At 39.8% G+C, this 15,334-nt stretch overlaps 1 protein-coding gene across 1 annotated transcript in view; it reads right to left on the reverse strand.

The window, feature by feature from the left end:
- Positions 1-15,334, reverse strand: part of lov (BTB/POZ domain-containing jim lovell protein) — a 37,999-nt gene that overhangs the window by 3,238 nt on the left and 19,427 nt on the right. The window contains 6 exon segments of the mRNA XM_019055885.2: positions 144-219; positions 1,426-1,671; positions 2,562-2,750; positions 3,300-3,530; positions 5,101-5,272; positions 11,000-11,169. Of these exon segments, the coding sequence (XP_018911430.2) occupies positions 144-219; positions 1,426-1,671; positions 2,562-2,750; positions 3,300-3,530; positions 5,101-5,272; positions 11,000-11,169 (1,084 nt within the window).

Raw genomic sequence — 15,334 nt, forward strand, 5'->3', positions numbered from 1 at the left:
AATGTTTGTGCATTTTTAAAACGCCTCATCAGGAAAAGCATATATTCAATTTCCGTCGGATTTTTCGATCTTTTAAAACTCAATTTATGGCGCGCATCCTAAAGTATGGAAAGACGCAATTGTAAATAAGTTCTTATACTTACTATGAGGAGGAGTCAGAGATAACGCGGAAATAGACGCCAAATGTGGGAAAGAAGGATTATCTAAGGGAGACGATTCCTGCAAAAAGAGAGAAAAAAATGATTAATTTCATTGTCTTTTTGTTTATAAAGACTCTTAATTTGAGGTGTCAAATCTTTGTATGGTGAGTATTTGGTTTTATTTCTATCCTTAAAATTGTCGATATAAAATATATCTTTTATATATATTTTTTTTATTTGTTTAATGAAAATATTACTTCATTATAAAAGCATTTACATTTTTAAAACGTGGCAAATATTTGTAAAACCTTTTCCAAGCGATGGCATCGATATCAATGTCAATGAGCCGTAGTTGAGTTGAAAGAAACTATACACAACAATGAAAGGAAGAGACGAAAAAATCAAGAAGCACGCAACCTTTAGTTTTAAACCATTTGTACATCGATCTTTTAGAGTCAAATACGTCCAAGTTTGAGCATTTGGTTGCACATATACCACGCTGCAGCCCAGTAAAAGCGCAAAATATGAAAGAAAAAATCAAAGAGCTTTGAAAATCATTAAATTTGAAACGGAATCACCTTAATATTTACAAAACACACGTCATATTTTCCTTTTATACTTATTTGTTCCATCAATTTAAATGAGAATAATCCATGCAGAGTTTGCGAACGTTTCAAAATCATGAGTTGAAAATCGCTGATTCCGCACGTTTAAATATTAGAGCCTAACACAGAGCGGAACGGCGTCCTGCCAGCGCTAAACGCGCATTGGCGCCTACAAACCTAAGGGGATACTCCACGCATTGCGCAATGCTTCAAGTATCACCTTAGGTTTGTAGGCGCCAATGCGCGCTAGCTGGCCGCCCGCCGCAGCGTGTCACGGCGCCTTATTAAACAACTATCTCACAACAGAGGTGTTGCACAGTATCATACGAAATTGAAGGTGCTCTAACATATTGAGAATGGCAGGCATTCTTTTTTCACATCATTTTTCACATCCGCTATTGTTACAGACAAGTCCTCATATAATTTGCCAAAAAAACGCGTGGACGTAAACTACTAGAAAAAACAGGTGCGCGGACAAAAAATCGTTGACGAAATGTCCTATAATCGAACAATCAGGACAAACAGAAGAAACAGAACAAATAGAACAAAAAGAACAAACAGAACATACAAGACAAACAGAACAAACAGAACAACCAGAGCAAACAGAACAAACAGAATAAAAAGAAAAACAGAAAAAATATAACAAACAGAATAAAAAGAACAAACTGCACGAGACTTACGTGATGTGCTAAGTGTGAAAGACTATCTATATTATTTGGAGGCGGATGAGGATAATCGTATCGGCTGATTTCTTTCTCTCTTTCCTTGTCCCTGTCTCGCTCTTTGTCCCGATCCCTGTCTCTTTCTTTCTCTCTTTCTCTTTCTCGTTCTCTTTCTCTCATGTGTTCGGACGGAGTGGTCGTCAGTTCGACAGGCTGAGTTTGTGGACTCATCTCACTACAGTCTTCAGTCTCCATTTTTAACGGCTGTAACAGTTGACATCAAAGCACATTAAGACCGCATTCGAAGTAAATCAGCAAATCGATGACTGTAAATGTGGAAACGAATTGTAAAAAAAACCCATTCAAAGAAAAAACACGGCGATCGTGAAGGTCGCAAAATACGCATTTCATCTGCGACTTTTCAAAATCCCCGCCGTGCTGTTAAAAATTTTGTGTCGGGGTGAAATTTGGTGCCGGAGTCTATATAGCGCCAAAAAACCCCGAAATATGAATCCAAGTGAAATTAGCACCATAAGAGCGTATGCGTATGACACCCTTGGTTTCTACATTCTTGGTTTTGTCCATGTCCTAAGTCGAGCAACCAGTGAATATGTGTGTATTACTGGTTGATGAATCAAAGCTGGAAGAAACCGAGGGTGTCACTACCGCCGTGCGGATGACGTCAAAACCTCGACTTTTCGAAGGGCGATATCTCTGTTAATATTGAACGTAGGAGGTTGCTATTTGGACAGATCTTATTATTTTTAGCTCTTCTACAAGAACCAAGCATCAAAACACGATTCTATGACCAGCGTAACTGACCCATTGTTACATGATAAAATTATTGCTACCATACATCGGGGTATAAGTAGCGTATGTTGCCTATCTACTGATTGAAGGAGAACTTATTTTCACTGCAATAAAATTGAAATAAGTTGCAATTTTTCATTGAATTGCATATTGCCTATCTTTACGACACACGGCTGTTTTACATGAGAAGAGGTTGCCTTTCACGTAGATTATGACAGTTTTTCAAGAATTATTATATCCGAAATCATGAGTACTTTCTTAAAAGTTTTTTTCTTTCTTTTTTAACATTTGTTGTTATCAGGGATGAGTGAATGGAACGAGTCGAGAAATAGGAAAATACTCACTAAAAACTGGGAAGGGGTAGGCGTGCTATTTGGTCGAGCGGGAGGTATTGCTGTGTTTTGGCCTAAAACTGAGGAGCCTCTTTTGATGCAGAGGTTCTCGGCTCCCTCACAAGATTCCTTGATCGGAGAGGAGCCTTTGCGTAAATCTTGGGGGCCCAACGATTCTCCTGACCTCCTTCTTGGTCGAGCCTGTTAACAGTCGAGCATACATTCATCATAAATTTGCGGTTTTCTAAACATAATATATTATTTTGTCCAATCAAATCGAGACCGTCCAGGAAAAAGGAACCGATTGTTGAAATTAATAGACATAGCTATAGACAAAGAAGACAAAAGGAGTATACAGGGATCCTATTGGTGGAAGCTGGTAGTTGGAATTTTGAAAAAATCGAAAACAGGTCGTTTCCTGAACGAAAACGTAACTCTATTCCAAGGTTGCCAAATTTACTAAAATGATTCAACTTTTAACAAAAATGTACATGTGGAGTTTCTGTTCATAATTTTTTTGATTTTTGCATGAGATCAGAAGAAAAAAAGGGGAATTATCAGTTAAACATAATTCTCAAGATTCTCCTCGTAAACATTGGAAAAAAAAATCATAAAAAACACCGCAAACGCAGCTGAACTCTCAGAAGCAGCAATAATATTGTTTAGTGCAAATTCTCCATATTCCTTCGCTTTGAAAATTTTCGATTTGCGAATTATTTTTTTGTTTTTTGAGTTGGGGTGGGGACTGACCTGCTTCCTCCTGGGTGTGGGCGATGAGCACTGCCTGTGGTGGTCACCGATGGAGTCGGCGAAATTGATATGTGAGGCGAGTCGGGGGTCGAACTGCCCCGGTTGGGGGGTGTGCGGTTGCGAGGGGAACATGCTCACACTCGGGGCAGGCGAGTAGCTCGGGGTCGAGCCTCGACCGTTGTTCTCTTTGCTATCCATCGGGATCGGCTCTGTGTGTGCCAGACCTCGCACCTGCCGAAACAACAATAATTAGTAAATCATTCAATCAATCAAAATTCAATCAATTTAACATTAGGTTAAAATGATAGATAATAATTTGTAACACAGCAATCCGGCCTAGAGTACCTATATGGAGAGAGTACGGACAAATGTCAGTAATTTGCAGGTTAGGTCATGGACTCATCCAACTCGTCAAACTCTTATCTGGTTAAATGATTTGGGCCGAATGGCCAGACTCTTCTTTAGTACGAGGTCTGTTAGATTAGAAACCGGATTTTGGTCATAATTAGCCCACAATGCGTCCAAATTACGCTTTCTTGAGCTTTTCTGATAGCTGAAAATATATTTAAGAACGCTACGTTCACAAATTTGAAAAATCCTAATTAGCTTTGTTGGTATGTGGCTTGAGGTAAGGCAACCTCAAGGGTGTTTTGCGATTTTTATATTTGACCTAACCTGTCTCTCTTTTTTCGGTCTTGCACTACATTTTTCAACCCACAAGGACGATTGGAGTTTCGTCTCCATATCGTAGCCGTACACTAAAGTATTGTCACCGAAAATTATCCTATCCAAAAATGTAGGATCATTGTTAGAACGTTCAAGCAGCTAAAGGGAAATTGGCATTTGGTTGGATTTTCGTTCAACGGACAACAATCAAGGGGCAAGTGTACCTGAAACTCGATGCGTGTCTAAGTATTCTATCAAAATTGTATGTACAGAGCCTTCAGAAATATTACTCTGTTCAACAAGCTCGAAACGACCATTTTCGAGCACTTTTGCCCGCACTCCTTCCACGTGACAAATGTCAGTTGCCGTTGAGGGTCGATTCCCATGCTCCTCATCTTCGACGAACTGCTGACCAGTTTTGAATCGTTTAAACCCACTCAAAACAGTGGGAACATCGCATACAATGATCTTGGTAAATTTTAATTAGCATACCAAAAATTTCGGTACAAGGTATACAGAGTTTAAAACAAAATTTAACGTTGAATCTTTACTCTATCAGTGATCGCATGATGAAAATCGCAAAACGCACCTGACTTACTCGTATTCAAGATGACACAGAATAAACACTGATCAAAATAAACAAAATTTGTGAACGTAGCGTTCTTAAGTATATTTCTAGCTATCAGGAAAGCTCAAGAAACCCTAATTCGGACGCATTGTGGGCTAGTTATGACCAAAATCCGGTTTCTAATCTAACAGACCTCGTATTTAGTGCGGTAAGTGAAACGGCGTTTGGATACAACTATTCTTGTTCGGAGGATGGCCGCGTTGCATACGCAAATGATTGAAGGCGCGCCGGCGTCCTTATTTGTAGCCAAAGGCACGGCGTGGCGCTTGGATGAAACTAATTATGTTCGGAGGATTGTCATGTTGATTCATTGAAGGCGCAATAAATTATTTTATATGCCAAATATCAATAACAGAAATTCACAATTAACTAAAAAGTAGAATGTGAAACCGAATTTTTACCCAGATTTAAATCTTCAAGTGAGACAAAATGGCGTTACTTGTATTTTTCTGAGTGTCTACTAAAAATGAGAACTGATCCTAAAATCTTGAGGAGTACTTTACTGACCTGTAGCGATTCCGCGGCTCTTATCAGTGACGCTAGCTGTTCTTGGCCGACACTGATTTCGCCGCGGTACATGAAATCTACGATGGCTTGAACCTCCCATCCTTTCAGATCCTTCAGGACAATCACAGGGTGTTTACACGGTGTCTCACAAAATATCCTTTGAAAATATGGGCTGGAAACCAAAAAAAAGATCCATGTTAGTCGTAATTTGAATGATTCCTCCAACAGCCGTGCAGAATACGTAAATCTAACCAAAATTTCTGACAGAATGATAAGTGTCCATATCTCTTGCTTTTGGAACAGATCTCAACACTTACCTCAGTGCGTGCTCCAGCCTCCGTGTTCTTGCGCCCAAGTCAATTTTTTAGATCAGTTCTAAAAGTAGATCGACGATGATACTTCCAGACCACGTATTTTGTTTGTGATGTTTAAATATCTCCGTTTTCATTTTACGTTTGTAATTCTAGAACTGTTGACTATCTGCTTAGGCATTTGGACCACAGTTTGCGAGGAGGAATTACTACTTGTGGCTCATCCATGAAAGGACCTATCCATATAGGTAAGGAAATTAATGGCACTTATGTTTCTCCTATCGTAAGTTAGAGATAGCAATTACTTATTGCATAATGTAGTCAATTTTGCGTAAAGCCTGATCTCGTCACCACTCACTGAAAAAAAAAAAAAAAAAAAAAAAAAAAAAAAAAAAAAAACACATTGGATCTGAGTCCAGACTCTTGGAAACATTGACAAGAAAAAATACTCTTGATTCAATCGGATTTTTGCTTGAATCAAAACGAAATCCACTTAAATTAAGAAGCTTGGTTCTTGATTTAAGCTAGATTCTGATCGAATCAAGAGTACTTTTTTTGTCGATGTTTTTAAGAGTCTGGACTCTAGAACCAATGTGTTTTTTCCAGTGCTGTGACGTAAGAGTGTACCTCAATTTTCAGTTAACCCCGTTTTAAATATAATTTTACATATAAATCCATGCTTCCTGAGACTCATGCGGAAATTGAGATCACCCAGACGAGCGACGATTCGACTATTAGGCTGTGATAGTGTGGTATTAACATCTTAAGAGCTCCATGACAGCCGAAAACTCGCAGACCAATCAGAGAGCACCTTGAATCTTGTATTAAAAGGATTGAAACGGCGATACTCCCCCCACATCGGTGCACCGGGGTGCGGAACGAAAGACACGAAGGAAAGAAGTAACCGATGGCAGAAAGAAAGGGATTGTCACGAAGGACACAAAAGCGGCGAGAAAAACACGGAGTAAATTCGATTCTAATGAATCGGTCCGGATCCGAAGTTGGAACAAAATCGGAGGGGACCGAATTTCCCAATCTATTCTCGTTAAGCTCGCGCCTGCTGCAAAAAAAAAACGAGGAAAAAGGCGAGACCCGAAAGTTCGTCTTAATGAATTAACGCCGAGCCGGGAGTTTAATTAGGAAAACCCGCGTCGGTGCGCTGCGGTGGCAGTGGGTGCATGCATTGACTGCTTAATTTATAGCGTGAATTTTTTCCTCCCCTACCCCCCACCCCTCACATCGGGCGTCGGCGGACGGGGATGGGGGATAAGGGAGGGGGGGGGCTTCTAGAAACGGGACATGTCAATAAAAAGTCGAGCGGGAGAGCCGCGAGGGTGGGGGTTCGAAGACGCGTGTCTTTGTTGGAAAAATTAGGGTCGAAGGCGAGGCGGCCGGGGGTGGCGCTGCGCCGGCGGGGGGAAAGTAATTATCAAAGGGGAAGTTAAGTTAAAGCTCGAAATATTTATTTTTTTAATTCGCGTTTCCACGCTCGGCGCACGATCCGTGGGTCGGCGTTTTTTTCGGCGACGTTGCGTTGCCCCCAAGACGCCGCGACGTCTCGCTTCTGGAAGCGCTTCGCGCTTCGTGTCGATGTGCCGCACAGTAGATCGAGGGTCGGACACAAAAGTTTTGACTAAAACTGCAAATTTTGATGTTTATTTCGTCACATATTAAATTTCAAGGGATGCTTGTACTGCCGCACTGAGGAAAAATGCCGTATCAGCCTTTTGACGTTGCCATATTTACTTTAATAAAAAATAATTTACTAGGCAAAATGTGAATATTTTGTTTTAAAATTCTTCAAACAATTTTGTTCGCAATTCAATCTAAGATGTCTGAAAATTTTAAAGGAAAATATTCCGTTTCCTCCCTTAAAATTACGTTTTTTATACGGAGAAATTTGGCAACTCTCAAATGTTCATACGGCGTTCTTCCTTGGCACGGCAGTATAGAAGAAAATTGTACGAGGAAACCAATGGAACCACTTTCAGAACCTCCAAGTTGTGTTTAAACGGAGTTGTAAGCGTTGAAAGTTTGCAAATGCTGTCCGAACTTGCCTATATATACTGGATCCACTGTGTGCCGGGTCGTGCTTTAAATCTCCCCGTTTGGAACTCCACGTCGTCACCTTCCCGGCAAAGTATCACAAGCGCCACTTTGCCAACTTTTCAAGAGACACAAAAAACTGAATTGCGACCGTAAAAGACGGATGTTTGGCTTGAAACTTGAAATATAGATCCAGCACACCTCCCTGCTTCGAATTTTAATAAAATTTCTTTAAAAAAACGGGTTTTTCTTTGAAAATTGGCGCTTGTGATATCGGCTTCTCGGGGCACTCTGAGAATCTATTGGCGCTTGTGATACGAAAGCCCATCAAATTTAACGGAGTTTTTTCCATATTTCTTCATTTTTAATCTAAAAAAAAAATATTATTTTCGTATGTAAATGCATCTTATTAATTCAAAACTACCCATAACTCAACTTTAATAAAAATAGCGCTTGTGATACTTCGGCCGAAAAGTGACGAATCGCTCCAAGTCATTCCAAAAGTTGTTGATACTAATATCGAAAATCAATCTCAAAGATGAGCGATTATTCCCAACTTGGCGCTTGTGATACTTTTCTCTTACATGGCGCTTGTGATACGAAAGTTCGTCAACTTCAATGGAGTATTTTAAATATTTATTTATATTTAGTCTAAAAAAAATATTATATTCGAAATAACGAGATGTAATTACATGCGAAAATAATTTAGTTTCAAGTCATTCCGAAGACTGCCGTGACAAAAATTGTAAAACAATCAGAAAGGTAGGCGGTTGCCGAACTTGGCGCTTGTGATACTTTTCTCCCAAATGGCGCTTGTGATACGAAAGTACATCAACTTTAATCGACTTTTATTCATATTTCTACATATTTGTTGTAAAAAAAATGATTATTTTCGTATGTAAATGCATCTCGTTATTTCGGAACTATTCATAACTCAATTTCGGTAAAAATGGCGCTTGTGATACTTTGCCGGGAAGGTGACGACGTAACGTTTGCAAATCAATGGCTGAAGTAAAGAAAAATGTAGACCTCCGGTGTGATGTTTCACAAGCTTCGAGAGGTTTGATTTCATTGAATGAAACCTAATGACAACATTACCTTGAAAAGAATATTTTTGAATGAGTTGCAAACCCTAACCCTTAATTTTACAAAAAACTTGATTCCTTTATAGTGTGACTTTTATTTTGTCCAAATTTGGCGAGAAATGGGATAATACATGATTAATGTCATTCCAATTTTTAAATATTTTGTCATTTCCCAAAATAAGGAACCATAGGTGGAACTAAACACTCCGAAGGAGGGCGCCAGGGGAGTCCGGAAGACTTCCCCTGGGAAATTTTAGAAATTTGAAAGCATCTATAATGCAGTTTGAGTCAATTCCCACATGAATAATTGCCAAATATGATTGTCTTTCCTTCTTCTTTCCACAGTTCCTTCTTTATTTCTTTCTTCTCTTTCTTTTCGTCCTTTTTTTGGAATGATCCAAGGGGCGCACGCCCCCTACCAGTGGCGTGGCGTGAATTGCGATGTATCGATTGTTATGCCATTTAAAGCTATGGTAAAGAATCGATTATTAAGGTGTTCTCTGCGAACACTCTGTTTATCGATCCTTTTCCATAGGTTTAAATGGCATAACAATCGATTTATCGCAAAGCATGCCACGCCACTGACCCCTACGCCCCTCCCTTAGATTCGCCTACGTAGGGAACGTACCACTTTTATTAAGTTGCAAAATTACCACGATCAATTTAATTTTTAACAAGTATAAAACTCAGCATTTACTCCCTAAAATTTCGCTGATTTCTTCGTTCAATGGGAAGATAAATTAGTGACATTGTCAATATGGAATCCCGAACTGTTTTCTATCAATACAATTCACCAGCTGTTGAGCGACGTCGAAGTTGCGTGACGCTCTTTCGAAGGAAACGACGATTTTCGAGGAGTAATCGCATCGAAAATTGAGCAGACACAAAGCCACCCGGATGATCCCACCTGAGAGAGAGGATTTGTCGGTGGCTGTGTACCACCACCTCACGTGAGTTTGCTCAAGGGTTAACTCTGAGATAGAGTATTTTATTCAACAAGCAACAAGTTGTTCTCTGTTGTATCGCGTCACGCGCACTGCTCCCGGCTTAGCATGCCGTCACATCTTCGCTGAAAGAGTGTCATCTCCACTCTTTTGTGCTACGCAATAACCTCGTAACTCGAATAAAAATCCCATGTATATATGCGGTTCTCGCTAAACGTTCACTCTAGCGAGGCGTTAAAGGGGGGATACGGATATGTCAAAGGCTGCTACTCTGCTAAGGAAAAGCACAACGACTATGATGACTCGGCTTTCAGAGAATGAGATTAATTACAGCTCATGACCACCGAATTAGAGGTTAGTGGTGTTTCATATCGATGGCTAAAACGCGAGACCATGCATCTACATCGTGACGTTTCAAAATGTCTGTTCTTACTTCATTTTTTCGGAGAGAAATGAGTCAATTATATAGCCTGAAATTCCTGCGAAATATTCTGCTGAGAGAAAAGAAAAACTAAGAAAGTTTTCTAGAAATTATAAGTTGACTGGTTTTCCGGAGAAAAAATTAAGTATGATAGGAAGTCTGCGACACCGCAAACGGAGGTACGTATGGTTTTGCATTTTAACCATCAATATGTACTCTTAATAACTCTAGTAATAACTTAATAATATGTACTCTTAGTAACTGTGACCAATAATGCAGTTTTATTTTAAAATCAAGTGAATCAATGCTACTGGGGTAAAATTATCATTTGACTGCATCAAAAACTTGGATTCTGCACGACAATCTTGTAATTTAAATATTTTAACTTTGGTGTGAGTGGTGAAGTTTCGCGCGAAACTGAAGGCGTTTTAAACCGTCGACAACTTAGTGTGATGTTACTCACAATAACGCGTGCACCTCTTATACGAATCGTAAACCCATATCGTATCCGTCATTTCTTCATACATAAATCAGGAGCCACCAGGATACGATACATTCGAAACAATATCATTTGCAAAATGCTTTGAAGAAATAGAAATCATACGCAAGAAAACCTCCTGCTGAGGCAGTAAATTTAAGAAAGCGCAATACGGTCTACTTAGAACCTACGCAAATTTTGCGTTGAGGAGTAGATTTCGACATTCCTGCGGGCTAAGAATTGAAGTTGATAGACAAAGTTATAGACAAAGCTATAGACAAAGCTGTCATATGAAAAATGTGGCGATCCTATTGGTGGAAGAGGATGGTTGCAATGGACGAAGTAGGTAAGTAAGTAGTTGACTAACTAATGGTATGCTATGAGAGGCCCTTTAGTTAGTCTATCATTTTCTCTCTCAGTCTATGACAACCACCAGTTTCAATCGATATTATTTCTCCGTTACCCACTATCTTCTTTGTCTATTGGTTTGTCTATCAATTTTAATGGTCCACCCGCCGATGTACTCAACGTGGTTTCTGCAAGATTTCACACAGAGATATTGTTCTCAGTTGGTTGTATCTATCGATGCAACCCGAACTTGATATGGAACTTACCTACAAGCTGATAATACGACTTTGTGAGCTTTGAAGCTGGTTTCTTCACAAACTAAGGTAACATCGACTAGTGCCTCACTCTGGAGGAGTGTATCGAAAGCGTGGAGTATGTGACTTTGGTGGTTATTCCAGCGCAGGCTGTAATGTGGTGAACCCATTTCACCTGACACCTGTTCAACAGAATATAAAAGGTAAATTAGCATTCGAATAACTTATTCTCTGCTATTGTATAGCATGCGAAGGGATGAGATATCAATACGCCAAGATACACCTAGTAGCACAGGTCGCAATCGCACTTACGTCGTAAAATTATTGCTGTTGCATAAAGATGTAATGCATGTTGTCTACTCATTAACTGAAGGCGCTCTTATTATTGAAGTTGATTGCAATAAGATTGTAATAAGTTGCTTTGTTACATTGTAAACTGCCTACCTTTCTCGCATATATAACCCACATTTTATTGATCGTTTAAAAATGACATTCATTGACAAATTATGGAAAAATGTTACAATTTTACGGAGTAAATTGAAATTTTTCTTGCCTGAAATTGCAGAATTATTTTAATATTTCCATTGCACTGTGCTACTTGGGACGAGGCAAAATCAACCAAATCATTTATTTTGTGTCCAACGGATATTATAAGCGGTTTTTACTATCGTGCTGAATGGACCCTTGGCCGTTGCCAAATTTCCTCTGTCAAAGTACAAATTTTCTAAAAAAAAAAAAAAAAAAAAATCCCAATAAGCCATTTTCAGAGAAATTCATTTAATTCCCTAATCTGTCATGTTCAGTGCACGATATTAGAGGATGAAAACGAGGATAAATCTTCGTTTAAAAGCTAGGTAGCTTAATTGTATTGCTTTTCCTAATAGTAATGCACTTAAAGTGCGTCCATCAAATCTCGTTTTACCTATGATTTGTAGCACTTAAAGTCTACGAAAATGGAGGAAAGTCGGAGAAAAAGGCAAGTTCATCGAACAAACAGTTGATGAGAAAGTGGAGAAATATACACGAGTGAATAAGTGAGAGTCAATATTCCGTTTTACTCGAATCGTTTCGCAGCTTTTGCCACGTAAAACAAGTCTCTACGCTCGGTCGAAAGGGTGTGGCTAGGAGGGCGGGGGAGGGAAAGGGGTAGGAGGGGGGGGGGTCACAGGCTAATTCGACTTTAATATCGGGCGATAAATCGTTAAAATCCACAACTAAGCGAGCATTATTTGAAGCGTCTCTAAAATACTGGATGTATGCAGGCTATAGGGTCGAGCACGAGGGTATGTGTGTGTAATCTCGTGTTAGCAGATTTAAGTAACTGTGTGGGTATTCACGGGAGGGATATTATATTTATTACGGGCTCAAATACTATGTATGGTGGTGTATACGTTCATGGCATTTAATATTCCGCTGACACGCAACATTTATCAACGTAAAAAGGAAAATTGCTGAAAAACAACGCAATTAGAGCCCCGTGCACATATACCCCTCTCTCTTTCGGTGTTCATCCTTAAGTCTTCATTTTCAACAGATATCGATTCCTCATTTCTATGATGAGCCGGAGGGGGGGGGGGACTCCTTGCTCGGGACCGACCGACCACCGGGGGAGAGGGCGGGAGGGGTAATCTCTCGGTATCTGCATTAATACCCATTCGATAATATAAAAACTTGGAAGGTAAGAAGTTTTACTTCCATGTCAATGTCGCTTTAAAAGAAAGTTGCAGGAATAATGAGGAGGAATGGATTATTTCCTGGGTATTAAAGTCGTTTCTGACAGAGCGAATTTGAAATGGACTACATTTTGCAATTAAGAACTACGATTACTAGCCCGCCCGTAACAACACTCACTCGCATAGGGATAGTAATGGTACATACGCCGTTTCTGAACCGAGCCAGATATTGTAGCTCCCAATTTGCAAAATGCAGTTCATAATGAATCGATATCTGCAAAAAAGAACCTAGGGCACAATTTTTATGAAAGCACCTATGTCAACGGTGAAACTCCAAAACCACGTTTCCTGTTTGCGCTGTTGAAAAACTCCGCTCCCAATGAATTTTTTTGGAGGAGAACAAATTCACAACATTCCTTGAAGTTTTCAAAGGATTTTCCTTTCATACAGAAGTAAAATCACGGAGGTTTTAAAGGATTGGCGTTGAGTGGTTTCCCATTAAGGAAGGGATTTTTCTAAGTTAAAGCTCACATATCGCTGGCCAAAGTGCAAAACCACGTACCTAGCTCCGTTCGCAATTTTGCAGACTTCATTCTTTCTTGAGAAAACTAGTCAATGTAATTTGATGAGAAATTACTCAATCAGCAGTATATTCTAAATTTTTAAGCTATAAACTTGGCTTGTTTTTCTCAGAAAAATAAAAGAAGAGCGGAAATTATGAAACACTAAAATGAAGATATACCAAGTATCGCACTTCGGCCATCTTTGAAATTGTAATTGGATCAACTTTTCGGTGGAAACAGCTCAAAATTCCTCCTGAGATGACTCAATTTTTCAACATTTTCAATATTTCCTCCCAAGGTTTTTCTGAAATGACACCCGTGATGAGGAAAAAAGGAAAGTTATCTTTTCTGTGGCCGATTTCAAATGCCGTCGAATTCGCAAGAAAAAGAGGCTAATAAACTCGGCGGGAAGGACTGTCGCATTATATCGATTCGGTTTGTGCCCCGAGCGGGGGAAAATTAAACCGCGACTGTCGGTATCAAGATACTCGTCTTATTGTTTTTTTTAACGTTCCGAACATGGAAAAATAATTCGAATGAAAAATATGACAAAGGCATCCATAATATTTTTACAATCGGCGGTGGGTAATTAAAGAGGTAAGTGGTCTCAGACGAGTGCTCGTATCCACCCCTTTCCCTCCGTTTCGTCAGCAAACACGTAAGTACATGCAAACACGCACCACCGGCGTGGGCATGCTTAGGAAGAATGCCGTATGAGCATTTAAACGCCGCCAAATTTCCCCAAATTGTGTATTATGTCCATGGCTGCAGTAAAAAAAAAAATGCGATTCTGAGGTTGCCCAACTCCACTCATTTTTTGTTTTTTGTTCCATATTTTGGAAACATATTTTTTTGGAGAAATGTTTCTCATAGTTTTCTTTGGAATTTCCAGATATTTAAAATTGCATTGCGAAAAAGTGTCCGAAAAATTAGAATAAAAATATTTAGAATTTTTCCAGAAAACTCGTCACCTATCGAAGGAAGTGTGCCAATTTCTGAGAGCTCATACGACTTTTTTCCTTCGCGTGGCAAAATAAAACGCTGTTTTATCATTCTGAGATTTCAGAATTTCGGAATTTTTCGGTATATATTTTCGAGAAAAATTATGGGTATTTCCCGATGAACTTTTCAAAAACGTTTCGATCCAGTTGTGAACATTGGCGGATCCAACAATTTGGCAACACCGGATTTCCTCCATTTAAACCTATGGAAATGTATCGATTCTCGGAGGAGTCAGGTGCTCCGACAAGAATCGATACATTTCCATAGGTTTAAATGGAGGAAATCCGGTGTTGCCAAATTGCTGGATCCGCCTCTGGTTGTGAACAAATTGATTGAATGAATTCTTACTTTTTCCTCAAAAAATCATATTTTATCGAATGAATTTGGCAACGTCTGAGTGTTCATACGTCGTTTCTCCTCGGGACGGCATCCGGACGGTGAGCGTGCGTCGCCCGGTGCCAAAAGAACAAGGGACACGGGATCAGGCGGAAAATATAAACGGGACGGGATCAGTCGGCGTGGCGTGTTTTGCGATATATCGATTGTTCTGCCATTTAAACGCATGGAAAAGGATCGATAATCAGGGTGTTCGCAGCGAACACTTTACTAATCGATTCTTTACCATAGGTTTAAATGGCAGAACAATCGATATATCGCAAAGCACGCCACGCCACTGGACGGGATTGATGTTCGGAATGATATCCCGTCTGACTCCTACAAGTTCCCGGACGATGATGTGAGCAGTAAATTTTATCATCGCTTTTCGAGGGACTCGCAACTTAGGGGGGAGGGGGTGAGGGAAATAATGAGGACATTAAGGTCGCGATCACGACGGCCGACATTTCGAAAAACCGGTCATATTTTGAGGGGCCGGGGGTGGTGGGTTAAAGGAATAAAGAAGGGGGGTGATAGTGCACGCGGGTTTATGTCGCCTCGTAAAAATCGCAGCCGGGCTTGGATCGTGAATCAACGCAACACCGAGCGCGACATTCGAATTTATACTTACACCGTCATGATTTTTTTTTTTTTTTTTTTTTTACCTAGAGTATCGTCATGCCACTAGTTTGCCGGTTTTTTTTTTATTTTTCGCACGAGATAGGACCTCCATA

This window comes from Bemisia tabaci, chromosome 2, assembly GCF_918797505.1.
Source record: "Bemisia tabaci chromosome 2, PGI_BMITA_v3".
NCBI classification, from domain to species: Eukaryota; Metazoa; Arthropoda; class Insecta; order Hemiptera; family Aleyrodidae; genus Bemisia; species Bemisia tabaci.